Source organism: Mchenga conophoros, linkage group LG1 (genome assembly GCF_057382185.1).
Source record: "Mchenga conophoros isolate Kocher_MC1m ecotype Shallow Benthic linkage group LG1, M_conophoros_male_GT1.1, whole genome shotgun sequence".
NCBI lineage: Eukaryota > Metazoa > Chordata > Actinopteri > Cichliformes > Cichlidae > Mchenga > Mchenga conophoros.
In genome coordinates, this window is record NC_140526.1 from 39,346,972 (window position 1) to 39,365,283 (window position 18,312).

General features: G+C 43.1%; 1 protein-coding gene across 12 annotated transcripts in view; it reads right to left on the reverse strand.

Annotated features, from left to right (window-relative positions):
• The window catches only part of LOC146583803 (serine/threonine-protein kinase BRSK2-like), a 157,463-nt gene extending 145,659 nt beyond the window's left edge, over positions 1-11,804 (reverse strand). For all 12 annotated transcript variants that reach the window (XM_085277712.1, XM_085277668.1, XM_085277694.1 and 9 more), the window contains exon 1: positions 11,673-11,804. In XM_085277712.1, the coding sequence (XP_085133838.1) occupies positions 11,673-11,766 (94 nt within the window). In that variant the 5' untranslated portion in view covers positions 11,767-11,804. The remainder of the gene's footprint in view (positions 1-11,672) is intronic.
• Between the last annotated feature and the right edge of the window lie 6,508 nt (positions 11,805-18,312).

The window sequence follows — 18,312 nt, forward strand, 5'->3', positions numbered from 1 at the left end:
AATCAACCCACAGATTTTAATTTGAAAGCTTTTAATGTTTAGAGGCGAGACGCGGCTTCTCTCTTTGGTTCACATCTGCACCGACAGTGTCAAATAGCTAGCAGCACCTCTGCTTCACTACCTTTCATGCTGTACAGCAAAGGTTCACCATCTCTAATCACAACAAGTGCTCCAACGTCATCATGTTGATGATTAGGATCAATAGCGTCGATGGCAGACATCATCAAGACTTTGTCACATGAGCTCGATAGTGTACTCTGCAGGCAGGTGGAACCATCATGGCAGGTGGCAACGTGGTCCACTTTCAACAACATGTAGACATGAACGTATCAACTTGTCTGGTGCACAAATGTGCTGTATATTTAAAGCTGACAATGACACAATCAGCAGCAATTTAAGGACAATTATCTGGCTTTGCAAACACTCTGCAGGAGTTGACCAGAGACAAACAGGACATGGGTCTGTAATACAGCAGAGGTAATGGAGCAGAGCAGAGGAGGCCACGATTAGTCGACTAGTCACGATTACGTCGACTATCAAAGTCGTCGACGACTGATTTACTAGTCGACACGTCGTTTGAAGATTTGTAAGATCACAAAAGACGCAGGAATGAGTAGTAGGACTTAAGAGTGTAATAACGGACTGAAACAGAAGATGGCAGCACTGCATGTACAAGGATGCCAGCTGCCGTTAAACCCCGAAGAAGAAGAAGAAGCTGTGTCCCAGAATTCATAGCGCAGCCCAGCTCAGTTTCCAACAATGGCGGCAGCTAGTTAGTTTTAATGTTACTCTTATTATTCTTTCTGGGTCACAAAATAAACGTTTAGCATATTTTCAGGCGAGAATGTAGCTGTGTAAACCTCAAATATCTGCTCAGTTTATCAGGACACCACATATTTTAAAAAGCGCGCCAACGTTTTCAGAGACGTCTGTTACCCACTAGCTCGATAGCTAACCGGGGGCAAGGCTCGCTAGAGCCTGTGAGAACACCGGACTCCCGGCAAATCGTTTTCAAACCCACCGCTGTCTTTCGCTACTCAGGTTAAATATATATACAGTGGGGCAAAAAAGTATTTAGTCAGCCACCGATTGTGCAAGTTCCCCCACTTAAAATGATGACAGAGGTCAGTAATTTGCACCAGAGGTGCACTTCAACTGTGAGAGACAGAATGTGAAAAAAAAATCCATGAATTCACATGGTAGGATTTGTAAAGAATTTATTCGTAAATCAGGGTGGAAAATAAGTATTTGGTCACCTCAAACATGGAAAATCTCTGGCTCTCACAGACCTGTAACGTCTCCTGTAAGAAGCTTTTCTGTCCCCCACTCGTTACCTGTATGAATGGCACCTGTTTGAACTCATCATCTGTATAAAAGACACCTGTCCACAGCCTCAAACAGTCAGACTCCAAACTCCGCCATGGCCAAGACCAAAGAGCTTTGGAAGGACACCAGGAAAAGTATTGTAGACCTGCACCAGACTGGGAAGAGTGAATCTACAATAGGCAAGCAGCTTGGTGTGAAAAAATCAACTGTGGGAGCAATCATCAGAAAATGGAAGACATACAAGACCACTGATAATCTCCCTCGATCTGGGGCTCCACGCAAGATCTCATCCCGTGGGGTCAAAATGAACATGAGAACTGTGAGCAAAGATCCCAGAACCACACGGGGGGACCTGGTGAATGACCTGCAGAGAGCTGGGACCAAAGTAACAAAGGTCACCATCAGTAACACACTACAACGGCAGGGAATCAAATCCCGCAGTGCCAGACGTGTTCCGCTGCTGAAGCCAGTGCATGTCCAGGCCCGTCTGAAGTTTGCCAGAGAGCACATGGATGATACAGCAGAGGATTGGGAGAATGTCATGTGGTCAGATGAAACCAAAGTAGAACTTTTTGGTATAAACTCAACTCGTCGTGTTTGGAGGACGAAGAATACTGAGTTGCATCCCAAGAACACCATACCTACTGTGAAGCATGTGGGTGGAAACATCATGCTATGGGGCTGTTTTTCTGCCAAGGGGACAGGACGACTGATCCGTGTTAAGGACAGAATGAATGGGGCCATGTATCGTGAGATTTTGAGCCAAAACCTCCTTCCATCAGTGAGAACTTTGAAGATGAAACGAGGCTGGGTCTTCCAACATGACAATGATCCAAAACACACCGCCCGGGCAACAAAGGAGTGGCTCCGTAAGAAGCATTTGAAAGTCCTGGAGTGGCCTAGCCAGTCTCCAGACCTCAACCCCATAGAAAATCTGTGGCGGGAGTTGAAAGTCCGTGTTGCTCGGCGACAGCCCCAAAACATCACTGCTCTCGAGAAGATCTGCATGGAGGAATGGGCCAAAATACCAGCTACTGTGTGTGCAAACCTGGTAAAGACCTATAGTAAACGTTTGACCTCTGTTATTGCCAACAAAGGTTATGTTACAAAGTATTGAGTTGTATTTTTGTTATTGACCAAATACTTATTTTCCACCCTGATTTACGAATAAATTCTTTACAAATCCTACCATGTGGATTCATGGATTTTTTTTTCACATTCTGTCTCTCACAGTTGAAGTGTACCTCTGGTGCAAATTACTGACCTCTGTCATCATTTTAGGTGGGGGAACTTGCACAATCGGTGGCTGACTAAATACTTTTTTGCCCCACTGTAAGTCACCTAGATAACTTAAAGTTATATAAAGTTAAGATAAAGTTATAGTTTTTACACAGCTGAATAAACGTCAAGCAGACAGCTGATCATCAGAAGTGTGAGATGCTCGAGAATATACTCCGGTGTCCCGTTATATTTTAGATAGCAAGGAGTTTATTAAACTTCACCGAAACAATCTGCAAATTTCATTAAAATTTAATAAACTATCATCTTGTCTTTATTTTTAGTTAGCACATACCTTAAACACTTAAAGCTGTAAGCTAATGATAGTTATATAAGAGCAGATGCTGCTGGTGCAATAAGCTGTACGTTTTATGCATGATCTGATTAGTCGACTAATCGCAAAAATAATCGGTGACTAGTCGACTATCAAAATAATCGTTTGTGGCAGCCCTAGTTGCATTGAAGCTGGAGGCTGAAGGGAAGCAGCAGAAAGTTAAAAAGCACATCTCCGACTTTAAAGACCTTAAAGAATTAAGTGAAAAATAACAGAAATTTGATCTAATTATCCATCTCGCTGTGGTAACTAACAAGAAGGTTCACCTTTACAATTACAAGTGAATGTTTCTGGGGTCTGAACATGATCATCTGGTCTAAGATACTGTGATGGACTATGATTCCACAGGTGACCAAAAAGCATCTTTCCGAGCGCGTGCTTACCATGTAAAGCTATCACCAAGATGAAGCGTAATTTATGGTCCCAAAAAGCTGTCTGCCTGCATACACAAAGAACAGAGAGGTGAACATGCTCCATTTCTAGTTTGCTTAACGTTAGAGCTGGGCGATATGAGATTTTTTCATATCACGATATGTTTTTTTCATTTCAGGCGATAACGATATCTATCACGATATAAGCCAAATAACTATATTTGTAAGATTTAAATGTGCCGTTGCTCACAAGTAAAATGTGAAATAATCAGCAGCTTGTTTTTATTTAAATATTTATTTCCCATAATAAGTTCAACAGGGTAGATGTACTTAAGGAACATGAGACTTTTTCAGATAAATAAAGGCAAATATTGCAAACTACACAAAAGGCAGCCGCTAAAGCGTTTAAGTTTCAAAATAGAACAAACGAAACAGACTAAATTGTCAATTCCACTTAGAAATAAAGTATTAATTCTAAAAATAAATCTTAGTTTGTTTTACAGAAGAACAGACAAAACTGACTAACTTTTGTCAATATCAAATAAACTGAGAACTAAAAGGAAATTCTCAATCTCTCCTTGTTGTATAGCTGAGCTTTTCAAACAGTTTTAACAGTTACTTTAGTCTGACAAAAGCCGAATGACGAATTAGCGCTTCCAGTCAGAGACTGAGGCTACGTCCACACGTACACGGGTATTTTTGAAAACGGAGATTTTCCATTTTCGTTTTAAAAAATAATCCCGTCCACACATAAAGGCAGAAATGAAGGAAAACGCTGCTATGAACATGCCAAAGCAGCAGGTGGCGCTAGATTCCTAACCGTGCAGAAATGTTGGCCAATCAGAAGTCTAGAAGCCTCGGTGGGAAAAAGTAAACAAAGCTGGGGCATAGAAGCAGAACCGAGTCGTATGTGTGGAGGGACAGTAACTGTGTGTATATGTAAGCATTTAAACACTGCAGAGAGTAGAATTAACAGTATTGTAGAAATTCATTTCACCGAAACAATAACGTGGCGCACAGTGTGACGCATGCACCAGTTTATTGTATTTCCAGACTTGCTTTCGGCACAATTTACAGTGCACGCTACTCTGTTTTTTGTCAGACTTGAAATAGCCGAAATACCTTCACACTACGGAACTTCTATGGCTCTTCCGTTCGACAATCTCTCCGGCGTTGGAACCATCATCTGTTTTCTCTTCGGTCACGCTCGGTTGATTTTTCTAGTCGGCACACTCATTTCCTCCATTACGCGCTGGCTCCATTACCCGCTGGCTGCTTCCCAAACAAACACACGTGCAGCTTGGCACTTGTGCTGTACGTAACAAGTCACGCGACGTGACGCTGCGGCTGTGATTGGTTCGGCTCTGCGCTACTTAATTTGGATTGGCTGACCTTTTTTTTTTTTTTTTTTTTTGAGGACAAGAGCGGCGAGGTCTATCGCGATAGCTTAATTTCTCTATCGAGTAAAAGTTATATCGCGATACATATCGTTATCGTTCTATCGCCCAGCTCTACTTAACGTGTTTTCAAATTCCACTCGAGCTCTGAGAGTAAAAGACGCCATCTTCCTTGCAAACTACAGGAAACCACAGCAATCTGCTAGAAAATGCACAGGTGTAACCTGTTCATGTCTGGAGTTTAATACCTTTAATATCTCAAATACTTTTTATCATTCAGTATCACTTGGAAACAGAAAATAAACAAACCTGATAAAACTTGATGAGAAAATTCCAGAAAGTATTTAACATTAAAGACTAATGGAGACAAAGCTGAGTCGGTTTAGTGAAAATCACAACATCAGGAATGAAGTGTAAACCAGCAGAAGTCACACTCGCAGTGATCTACACTCGGAGCTTCATCCACCTGAAGTCAGTCGCACAGCTGATAGTGACCGACAGCCAACAGGCATCAAGCTAAACTAAATCACATCGAGCTGTCTCAAGGCGGCCCAGGAACAAACGAGCACTGCATGTCTTTGTGCATCCGTGTGTGTGTGTGTGTGTGTGTGTGTGTGTGTGTGTGTGTGTGTGTGTGTGTGTGTGTGTGTGTGGGGCAGCTAATTGTATCACACAAACAGCATCTTTTCGATGAGCTGCAGTGTAATAAACAGACTTTGTTCTTCCGATTTCCCACGCTTTCAAAGACTCCGTTTTATCTGATCTACAAATTGTTCTCTTTCTTTTCTTGCATCACTAATTCACTTAACACATCTGCAAGCAATGTCCACACGTCTGCTTCTATCTTCACCGTGGTCGCTCCACGTACATCTCTCCCGCATGGAAATCAACTTTCAGTAATCACACATGTACCAGAGCCCCGCAACCTCGTCCTCTGTCCCCGCAGAACGCACAAACATAAAAATTACACAAAAAAATAGATACATAAAAAAAATCTGCAATTTAGCTCATTTATGCACCCATGTTTAATTCAGTATGAAAGTCTACTGCATTTTGAACTTCTTTATGCACATGCTGGTCTGTCGCCATGTAAAGGTGAGAGGGGGAGGGGTTTAAGTACAGCATGTAGCGCTGAAGGAACCAACAGCGACCTGATGACAGCTTAGCTGCAACAAACACTTCCCAGCAAGTGTTGTTACAATAATACCTCAAACTACAGCCAGAGTTTAATTTACTATTTCTGTGGGGGGGGGGGGGGGGGGGGGGGGAAATCAGACTGAACTTGTGAGATGAAGCTGTGGATAATCTGGCAGACAAAGAGGCATTAGCCGGGCTGGGAAGATGAAAATAGTTCTGGCTCCCAGTGATGACTCATTCAAGCAGCAGGAGTTCAAAGACAGTCTTGAGCTGAAGAACTGAGAGAGAGAGAGAGAGAGAGAGAGAGAGAGAGAGAGAGAGAGAGAGAGAGAGGGGAGAGACAGCAAGACAGAGCACAGGCATGAGAGTGAGCTATGTAAGGAGAGAGAGAGATCATGGGGGGTAGTCTCTTGCTCATTGTTTAATGTTTCAGGCGTAACACCACCCCCTCTTAAGGGCTGAGCAGAGGGGCGCTGAGATCCAGCGTGAGGATACCGCCAACCAGCCACAGAAGAGAGCATTCCTCCGGTTACCATGGTAACGAGCCCTCAGCTGGGAAGGGAAGCAAGTGCCAAAAGGATGCACAGAAGAGAAAGAGGGGGTAGAGAAAGAAGACGAGAAAAAGGAGGGGTGTATGTCACCAGCCGTAATTTTGATGATCCTAAATCCTGCCTGCAGAGAACGACTCTGCCAGCAGCACTGTGAGGACAACAGGATCACTCCTGGTTCACATTATGCTCACACATTCTAATTAACAAATATTGTACATTTTAGTTTGTGTTGAGGCCAGACTGCATGAGTCCCTGTTTTTTGGATTTTGGTGAGGGGGGGACTTGTTTATCCTGGGGGGCTGATTTTATAGATTTTCTTTTAAAGCTTCCAGCTTTTTCTTAAATTTTATACATAAGCATCGACTTGTGGTGGATTTTATTCTCCTTTGTGCATTTTAATTGATAATTCTCCACCTACATGACTCTGTTTTACTGCATTTATTATTTTTGTAAAACGCTGTGTAGAATTGTTAGCATTATTCTATCAAGACATCCCTCTGTATGCACACGAGGCAGCACAGACCTCTGCTGTTTTACATTCAACAAAGAATAATGAAGCAAAGTCTAATAAAATATAGTGAAGACCCAGAAAAAGCACTCACAGTAATTTCTCATGATCTAAGCACAATGCGCACACACACACACACACACACACACACACACACACACACACACACACACACACAAATGCATCCATACGCAGTGAGAGTGATGGGAGTGTTACCACCTGCAACCTGCTGATAATGAAGCTGTATTTCAGCCACCTAAAGGCAGCCATCTGTGGTGGGGCTGTCCCTGCTTCTTACACCCCCACTCCCACACAGACACACACTCACACACACAGGGCCCAAGGGACTACTGTCCTTAGGATGCTTTACATCCACATGACATTCATTATAACACAACTGGGAAACATGTACACAGAAAATCATTTTAACATTATGGTCAAATAAAAATAACTGTTGCTGTCACTCCTGCACTTACAGGATAGTGAGCTACCAAACACACATATGCATACAGTGTGTGTGTGTAGAGAGAGGAAAGAAAAGACTGGCAGCTTTCAGTCTTGCAGTGAAAAGGAAACGAACAGCCACTGTCACAGGAGGAGCGATGAAACCATGACAACATGCCAAATGTTGGCCAACACTTAGAAAATGAGCGCTGTGTCGGAGCCTGGGAAACCAGTGTAAGAAGAGAAATACTTCACCGCACACACATGAAAACAGACTGACTAATTGTTGAGAGTCAGCACAGCCTCTCGCCACTGAGCTCTGACCAGCAGACACACCATGAAGGCATTGTTCCAACTCCAGAAGTGCAGGAATAAAGCATTCATCACAGTGGGAGCTTCAAAAGTGAAAAAAAAAAGACTTTAAATGTTCAAAGAAGCGTCTGTGGTCGCACAGACAGCAACGCACTTTGCATCATATCAGTGTGAAAACACAGTTTTTCCTCATCTATGAGAAAGGACGGCAAAGCAGCCCAGAGGACAAGCAACTAAACAACAGCAACGGCTGTTACTGTCTATGAATCGATTAAAGGCCCGTTCAGTTAAACGATTGCTGTTTGAGTCTGTAAAATGTCTAAATAAATGGCATCCAATCAGGTGGACAGCCTTCAACAAACGCCTCTAAAGCAGGGAAAGCCCTCCACTAACCGACTACAGAAAAGAATAAATGAATGTTCTAGATGTATGAAGTATCTTGCCTGAAAAGGCTTCACTTTGAGCATCCTGGGAAATACAATTCAATTATTATTTGTTCATGTTTCCCCTCATTGAACCACGAGCAAGTGTCCTGGCAGCAGTGGACACATACACACAAATACACATAGAAAAACACACAAAGTGTACAAGAGCTACAGCCACGCCAGGTTTCCACAGGATGCACGAGGTGATTCCGAACAAACTCCTTGTTTCACCGGGCCAACGATCCAAAAACATTCCAATAATGAAGATGGGAATCCTAACTTTGACAGGATGGAATCGCAGGATGTTTGCCACTTTGGTTAATCGCTTATAAGGAAAAGTGAAGAGACTTTGAGATGATTGCACATTTTCTGTCATCTTCTGTCATTCACTTCCTGTTCAAAGGGAGTTCTTTTGCTCCACTGTCACCAAGTGCTTGCTTATAATCAGCTGTACGGCTATAACTCTACAATAGTTACTTATAAAGCGCCTTTAGGTGACTGTTGTTACGAGCAGACCTGATATAAATAAACTCATGTGAAATATAAAGAGCCATGCAAACATTTGCTTCAGTTTATCCAACTCAGTGATGCGGGTGGACTCATGCTCATAGTCACACCTACAGCCAATTTAGAATCAGTTAACCTAGCATGCATGTCTCTGGACTGCTGAAGGAAACTGGGGAGATTATAGAAACTCCACACAGAAGAGGCTCAGTTGGTGTGTGGATTCAAACCCTGGACCACCTTGGTGTGAAACAACAGTGCTGACCTAAAGCTTTAGATAATTACATTGTCACCAAAAACTTTCATTTATTAGTTGGAAACAATCACATCTTATGTTGTACGTCTGTCCTTTCCAATTAATCTTCAGAATCATACCACAAAGCTGATACATGGCGATTCTGCACAGCGAGTATGCCACTTGTGCAGAGAGGGAAGCACACACAAACAGACTAACAAAAAGCGTGGGCTTGTTCTGCACTTGTGTAGGAGGTTTAATGATGTGCGGACTTCCCCATCTGCCAGCTCAGCACCAGCACTTTAGATTTATACGAAGAGCCTTTCTTGCAGTGCTGTCGCTTCACCACGCCAGCACACACATGCACTCCTGCATGAATCTTCATTTCTACAAGCATATGCACTCAACCACTGTATCCAGTTACAGAGAAGCACTCACAGGGTCACTTGATGTACGCACTGGACAGCACCACTACTGGTAGTGGCTCTTTTAAGCCAGAGAAGATGATGGCACGGGAAAAGAGAAGGCGACATGTGTCTGTGATATCGTACCTCTTTCAGAGGTCAGTGACATGATAACCTGAGGGGTAGATTCTTGCAAGTTTTCACATGTTAACTGTGAAAAATGTCATCAGAATCAGGTTAGAGTGCTGTCTGAACCTTGCTCGTAGCACCCCTCAGCTGTCACAACAGGAAACACTCTGCTTGGATTGAGGTGGTGCAGAACCACCAACCGCTGGCTGTAAACTCAGCTCGCCGCTATCCTCGCCATTCCAATATCTCGAATGGGCATTGTGCAGACTTTGTACCAGGAGCTGGCACATTAATGTCCTGCTGCGCTGGACATTTTCACATGAAGCTTTGCAGGTAATGTCTAGAAAACTTCAGAAATGCAGAACATCTCAGTGCTGTTTTTGCCTGTGAAGAGCAGTGTTTCCACATAATTAGATTCTATTTGTGGCAGCAGGAAGAGCGCATGCACATGTGAAAGGAGGCGCACCAGAACTTCCTTAAATAAATCATTAAGTAATACTGCAGAGTGACAATAAACAATGGAGCAATAAACAGCCACTGCTCCAGCGTGGCGACGAAGTCCGACTCAACCATCTGCAGCCTCTGTGAGTTCAGCGAGTTCAGGGTCTGGTGAGAGAGACTCCTCCAGCTCGCAGTGAGCTCCACAACAGAAGAAAGACTGCTGAGCCAAGCTGAAGTCCAAGATGATGGAGGTGGTGTACAGAGGTAGCTACCTCTGATAGGACAACAGCAAGCTTCTCAGCATCCAGAACCTTCAAAATAAGAGCAAGTGGATTGAAAAATGAGCCACAAGAACGCTTGGGCTATAAGTATCCTTGATATACCTGGGCAGCAGACGTCCCCATCCTGTTTCAGCATATGTGCAACACTGAAAGACAGCCATCACAACAAGAACGGATGTGATGACATCACGCCTTCTTAGTCGCGCTGAACAGCAGCTATTATACTGCCGGTGCCACAGAGAGAAGGAATGGAAAAGAATGAGGTTGTCCGCTTTCAATAGAAGGAAAGCTCTTACACGCAAAGTCGACTCCTACTATAAATAGAACTAATATAAAATTTGGAACTTTAGTCGCCTCCAAGTTCTTTGTTCACGAACAAATCAAATTATCTGGGTTGCTTTGTGTGACAAATTGCTCTTGCAGCTTTATCCCATCTGCTAAACAGGAGAATTCTGTGAGTAATACAGCAGCAATGTGGGGCTGTTACAATCCAACTCCAGCAAGCAGCTAATTGGCTGCTTATGAATTATTCACCCCCCTGAGGGAACTGAGCAGTGCATCGGGTCTACCTGCAGGAACTGGAGGGAGAACCTTTATAGTTTCTAGACGCATGTGATCACAGATGGTGGGGCATCCGAAACAGGGAACCAGGCCAGAGCAGCCACATTACTGTCACAGTACCTGAGAGGCGATTCTGATGCAGTGACAACACAGTGCAGTGACTTTGAGCTGCAGATGAAAATCAGCCTTCTGCCTGATGTCTCATTAATATGGCTGTGATGACATCACCTGGCAGCTTGACGGGGATACCTGAACAATATTTTCAGTGTCCATCCCATTTAGGCTCTTTTAGCTATAAACTAAAGATTAAATAATAAACACTTCCAGATCATTCGCAGCGTTGCCTCGAACTGCAGTCTCCAAAATGGCCAAAGCACCGAAGCCCTGAAACAGTCCAGTCCACCAAAATGACTCATAGTGCAGCTGAAAATGATACTTTGCAGGAGCAAAGAGTGATCATCACCCACTGCTGTTCTCCATACTGAACACATTCTATGTACAGAGCAGCAGGACCTCCGTGCAATAAGCCGATGATACCTACGCTGCACCAGCCAATGCAGGGATGTGTTGCGTTGCAGCTGCGGTATGTGTGTGTGTGACAGAGAGAGAGTGAGGGAGAGAGAGCAGGGACCGGACAGTGCAGCATCACCGCTCTGCCTCTCCTGCAGAGAGCAGCCTCAGCACAGCGGGCCCATGTGACAGATGGACGCTGGAACGGAATTAGAGACAAGAAAAATCAGAGGGGCCCATCATCATCATCATCATCAGCCCTCTCTGCCTGACAACAAGGATTAAAGGCGCACCGCCACCAACACCACAATCACCACCACCATTATGATCAGAAGAGAGCAGCAGCTCTCTCCCCGCATCCACCAGAAACATCCGCAACTAGCACACGTTTCCTCCCATTTCCCGCATTCGGGACACGCAGGACGCAAAACTGCATCACCCGGCATGATGTCAGCGGGGCAGGTGCGGTGACGCCGAGCGCGGTCCTCACAGCACCCACGCGTGATGTGGGAGCTTTCACTAACCTGTCTGTCCTTTGCCCAGCGTCTTCTCCAGGCGGTACGGTCCCACATAGTTGGCGTAATGCCCGCTGTTGGCGTCCTTGCCCGAAGAAGACATTTTTGGCGTGAAACGACTCGCGGGGAGGGATTTCTTTAGCAGGGGTCCGAGCGGGACGCGTCTCTGGGGCGAAGAGAGCAATTCCACGGAGCAGTGGAGTTCGCCTCGGTCACAGCTCCAGTCTGTGCTGTGCTGCTGGTGGCCGCTGCAATATTAGCGATCCTGTGTGTGCGCCTGTTAATGTGTATGTATATGTGCATGAGTGTGTGTGTGTGTATCCACGTCCGTTGCTAACAGTCCTCCGCCGATTCCCTCAGTGCGGCTCAGATTGCGGTTTTGAATCGGGGTGTCATGATGTTCACGCCGGAGGAGCGGTGCGCTGCAGCCCCGTTGGGTGTGAGCTGATGACGGGACAGCTACTGCTGCTGCCTGGCGCCCCAGCAGCCTGCGTCAAGTCACAGCTGATGCCAGGAGAGTACTTCCGGCTCCACTGTACAAGGTAAAATGTCAAATATGAATCAAATGTTTTTTTTATACGCTTTTATGGTCTTATTTGCAAATTTATTTTCCTATTTATAAACCAAGAAGGTCCACAAAATGCAACAAAAGAGAAAAAAGCATCATTTCCGGTGTTTTGATGCTTTTGTTTCTTGTTCTTCAGAAACTCTTTTTCCTGGAATGGTAACCCTTTGGTTTCTCACTGTAAATGACATGTTTCACCAATACGCAGATGCGCTAACTAACTTAAGTTCCTTTGATTTTCCATGAAAAAACCTTGGACTGATTCAGCACTAGAGGATAGATCTGCACCAGTGTTTATTTTTTTGTTATTACATGTTCAATTCTAAAGTGTAAGGGTTCATTTTAAGCCTAAAAAACCCAAAAATGATGTTTAAAAATGATTTTGAAATCATAATATCTTCTGATTCAAATAATATTATCTCTTCTTATTCTGGCAAAGCTGTGTTTTGCTGAATTTATTATTTTTCTCTTTTAAAATTCCATTTATAGTGTCTGGTTTTAATTTGAAGGGCAGTTCTGACTTCCGCTTCCATTCCCGCTTGACGCAGCTGCTGTAATTATGAAGCGCACATGCGCACATATCTGGCATGGCAAGGATTTTCAATTGAATTTGGCTTGAGGGAGACAGTGGGGGATAAAAGGCTGCCACTGTTTAAAAGTTCCTTTAAAAAAATAAAAATATAAATAACTGAGATACGACACAAAATAAAATATAGTGAAGCACAGAGACATCCAGAAATGTTCTTTGCACTTGTTCATCTCATTTTTCTTTTCGTAATCTTTTAATTGATTTCTGCTGTAACCACTGCATTCTGTCAGACACTCAGTTGTTAATTGAAGGTGAAGAATCATTATGTTTGACTGTGGGTGGTTGTGGTTGTGTGCGTGGCGGTGGAGTACGACTAAATGTTACATGCTGGGACACTCTCACTTGATTAAACCAGCAGTTGGTGACAAAGACCATCTATCTGTCTCATCACTCCTTCACAACAAAGGCCTTTTGACCCAGCACGCTCAGTGGCAGATGGGCCCCCCACCTCCTCCTACCTTCCCTCCCACTTGTCCTTCTGCCTCCTCCTCCCCCAACACACACACACACACACACACACACACTGTCAAAACCATGTCCCTAACAAAGACTGGCAGGGATGAGTGAGCGATGGTGCATTTTATTGTGATCAGACCTGGCTGTTGGTTGAGACCTCTGTCTACAGATCAGTCATAAGTCCTCTCATAGACTCATGCCACCGTGCGCACTTCCAGTAGGATCGCACCCCTTTGATCCCCGGTGGCTGTAACACTGTTTAACAGCTGCAGACAGCTGTGGTGGTAAAGCTGCACCGTTCTAATCACCTGCAGTGAGTCTATGGGAGAACAGGACTGGCTGTTCAATGAGAACAAAAGTGCAAATAAGGTGTTGCGATAAGCTGACCCCAAATATCTTCTTTTTGTCTTCTATTCTTCATGTGGCAAAACTCCCATATTGCTACAACATAGCAATATGGGAGTTATGTCACAGAGAGGAAATCTCCCTACAATAATCGTGTCACGCACAGAGGATGTGACTCTCTTGTTTACCTAGCGTGCTGCCCAGAGGTGAGGCTCTCTTTAAATTCATCAACTTGCTGAAAATGAAAGTGAAGTTGAAGCATGTTTTGGCACACTACAGGAGACCCTTCATGCATCATGGATCATGGATGGATAGCTAGAAAAATAGATAGATATACATATAATTAATAAATAAATAAAAAATACACGTAACATATAATGTAATTGTAAGGAGGTATTTCTGTAGCCTATTGATTACTAGATTACTGGAAAGGGGGTGGGATTAAATAAGCTTATGCTGCTTCCTGCTCCTTTTTGAACATGAAAGTTATTTGTAGTTTTGGTTGCTCGTTTTCCTTTTGTTTTGTTTGTTTATCTGTTTTTAATTCTATGTTGTTGTAATTTTTCAACATTTTCAAAATAAAGATTCAATCAATCAATCATAGAAAGGAGAGACGGCATGACTTTTACACAGTGATCTAAAAACAGTAGTGACCACAGTGAAAATGCCCTAGAAGTGCAAAGACATCTGATCTTCCATGTAAGATCCAAACATTTAAAACAGGTAAGTTTTTATTGTCACAGGCCCATTCCCAGTCAAACTTTATAGGCATACACTTGGCTTATATATTAACGTGCATACAGGAGAAAATAATAATGAAAATAATGTTGGCACATGGTGACTTCACATCACCACATGGAGCCAGAACAGCATTCTTACTAAAGATATTCTTTTATTTGATGTGCCCTTGATGGGGCAGGCAATTTTCCCAAGGGCCACATGAGAAACTGGGACTGCCATGGAGGCCCAGTGAATTTCTAAACTACTGTTGGTAAGAACAGATGTTACAATTAAGCAATGAAAATGTGAATTTCATATATTAAAAACATTTCTTTAGCACTTGGCCCAGAGCCCAGAGTCACCATGTTCAGGGTCATGCTCCTCCAAAAGTGCAACAAACTGTCTGTGATGCAGTGCTGTTGCCCTTAAGGTCATTATTTTAGTTACAACATGGTTCATTTTTAGCATGAAGTTACAGAACACCTCCTGGTGTGCAATACACTGCAAAAATACCAACTCCAGTTCTGGATTCTTTCAGTCGTTTTATCTTGGATCTGCTTCAAAAAGCCGCCATTTTTCCCTGTAAGATTTGGACAGCCATCGATTGTAACACCTGCCAATTTTGTCCCATTTCCAAGCATGCACTTACCTACATGAATAAATCACTTCCTGTCATAGTCCCTTTCATTGACCGAGTTGTTGTCTGCTCCTCCATAATCATAAACTCTTTCAAAGATGTACAAAGATGAGAAACGTGGGCTTCATCCAGAGCTGAGGACAAAAGTCAAAATGATCTGCTTTGGTTTATCAAAACGCTCCCCTATCACACAACGGCTTAGCTTCATTCCTGGACGTGTAAAGCTTGGTAAAAATAAAAAACGTCTGTGTTGCATTTACAGCTTTGCTAGCAAAGGTTTTGATTTCTCTGCGTATTCGTTTTTTCAATGTGAGCTTACATCTTTCATGGCTAGCAGACTCACATCTCTCACAAAGGTGTGTTCCACCACATCCACTCTCATACACACAAGCACATACATAAAAAATGCATTCACTTTCAAAATCAAAGCAACAAAGCTGTATTGCGATTTCCTATAAAAAACAGTAAGCCATTCTCTGATGTGTTGCTGTCTGAAGTAGGATAAACTGCGTGAGCTATACAATACGTCTGAATCCTAATTTCCCTTTGACGTCACAGAGCCCAGACAGGAACAGCCAAAAGGCCCAGTTGTCAAGGTGCTATACAAAACACAGGTCTGACCAATGAATGATTTTTAATTAGTTTTTTACCTTTAAGTGCAAACTGGGGCTGAAAAATCATTTTCCCCTCCTGCTGAGTATATACAAATGTTTCTGCGTGAGTGGGTGTGTTTTCTGTGTTCCTGACATTGGTGATGCTTTTCTGCAGTGCAGGACGAAGGCCGAGGGCCGAGGTATAAATATTAGGGGAATGGGCCACACAATGCACCCTTCACTTTTCAAGACTTCTTTGAAAAAAGAAGCTTAGCCCGCAGTCTGTTTCTGCATTAGTCAGCTCTATTGTGGCTGCCTTGCCAACAGAGCGGGATAATGCAGACACACACACACACACACACACACACACACACACACACACACACACACACACACACACTTAAAGAAAGAAGCCAGATGAGAGAACATCTCCTCTGACAGCAGACTGATAGAGTGGATTGCGAGGCTGAGAGGAGGACAGAAACTTCATCAGTTTTTGTTTTTAGTCAGGAACATCACCATGGAGATCCAGCTGTTTATGACATATTCATCAGGGAAATACAGTGAGCCCTATTAAGATTTCCTGAGCGTTAAAGTAATCCAGTGACAGTTTCTACATAGCAAACAACAGCTGATATTGTTTAAAACAGCATGTATGTTGCTGCTACAAAACACAGTAACCTGAGCCTGTCCAATGCCATGACTCCGAACTCCATCCTCCAAACTCAGCTGATTGGAGCCAGCAGAATTAAGCTGCGGGAAATAATTGCATGGAATGGTTTATTTGAAGAGTTTTCCTCAAGATTTAGTGTGCATCATACCTCAGAAACAGCACTAGTGAAGGTTACTAATGGTCTTCTTATGGCCGTTGACATTGGTCTCATTTCTGTGCTTGTCCTGCTGGACCTCAGTGGATCATTTGATACCGATGACCACAATGTTTTACTGCAGATATTAAAACACACTGCTGATATTAAAAGAATTGTACTGCGGTGAGTCTGAATCATATTTATCTGATAGATTCCAGCTTACAGGGTCTTTGTCACACACAAAAGTTAGACATGGAGTTCCACGGAGTTCTGTGCTGAGACCAATGCTTCCCTTCGACCAGGGGTGTCCAACTCCAGGCCTCGAGTGCCGGCGTCCTGCAGGTTTTAGATCTCACCCTGGGTCAGCACACCTGAATCAAATGATTAGTTCATTACCAGGCCTCTAGTGAACTTCAAGACATGTTGAGGAGGTCGTTTAGCCATTTAAATCAGCTGTGTTGGATCAAGGACACATCTAATAACTGCAGGACACCGGCCCTCGAGGCCTGGAGTTCAACACCCCTGCCTTAGACGGTATTATTAGAAAACAGAGCAGACATTTTCATTGCTATGCAGATGATACCCGGCTTTATTTATCTATTTATGAAGCCAGATCATACAAACCAAAATCCATGCATGTCTTAAAGGCATAAAAGCCTGGATGGTCTCGAATTTCCAACTTCTAAATTCAGGCAAAATTGAGGTTACTGTACTTGGTCCTTAAAATCTTAGCAATATGGTATCTAACCAGATACTTACTTGAGATGGCATTGCCTTGTCCTCCAGTAACACTGTGAAGAGTCTCAGAGTCGCCGTTGATCAGGACATGTCCTTCAAATATGCAGAGTGGCTTCATTCATTTGCATAATATTGTTAAAATGAGAAACAGTCTATTTTTAGATCGATGCTGAAAAGCTAATTCAAGCAATTATTGCCTCTAGACGGTACTGTTGTATTCATTATTGTCAGGTCACTCTAAAAGCTGTGTGACAAGCATCCAGAATGCTTTCTCCCATATCGGCTTCTTAATTGGCTCCTCGTTTAATTCTGAATTTAAAATCATTCTCCTCACATACAAAATCCTGAATCAGGCCTCATCGTATCTTAAAGATGTGATAGTGCCTCATTATTATCCTAACAGCTATCAGGCTCCTCTGATGTGGAACCAACTCCTGGTTGATAATCATGAGAGCAACACAGTCTCAGCTTTTAGGTTTCAAACTTTCCTTTTTTGGTGAAGCTCAGTGTTAGGCCTGATCAGGTGACCTGAACCCTCCTGTAATTACGCTGTAATAGGCCCAGACTCTCGTGAGTGCTTCTGCTCTTTTCACACTCGGTGTTTATTCACCACTACTGCATTTCATTCTTCTTATTGTTATTACTAGTAATAGTAATGAAGTTGATACATATTACAAAAAGGGAAACAACTATTAGTGTAATGGGTCAGTGCAATATCAGGACAATGAGGGCATGTGTAATATTTGTTCAATATAATTGAATATTGTCCTCTGTTGTCTACTCTTCTTGTCATTGTTTGTTCTAATATGATGTGATCACTGTTTTTGTCTCTATCTACATGGGCTGTAAATGGTGTCTCTGTATGTTTTTACTAACATACGCTGCATGTTAGTAAAAACATACAGCAACCTGCCAGAGGGTGTACAGATGGAAATTAGCCTAATGGCATATTTACATTTGTTACAAATATTCATTAACCCCTGGAGAGTCTTAGGGTCGATTTGTGGCTCTAAGACCGATAGTGTATGCATTTTTCTAAGACCCTCCAGGGGTTAATATGAATTGTCCCTCTTTCTAAATAAAAAAAAATTAAAAAATTAAATTGAATTCATAGTTTTATTACTCGGTGTTATCACTCCAATTCTCTTGTTTTCCAGTTATTCCTGTGTTGAATGCTCCCTGCAGGACCCACGTCTG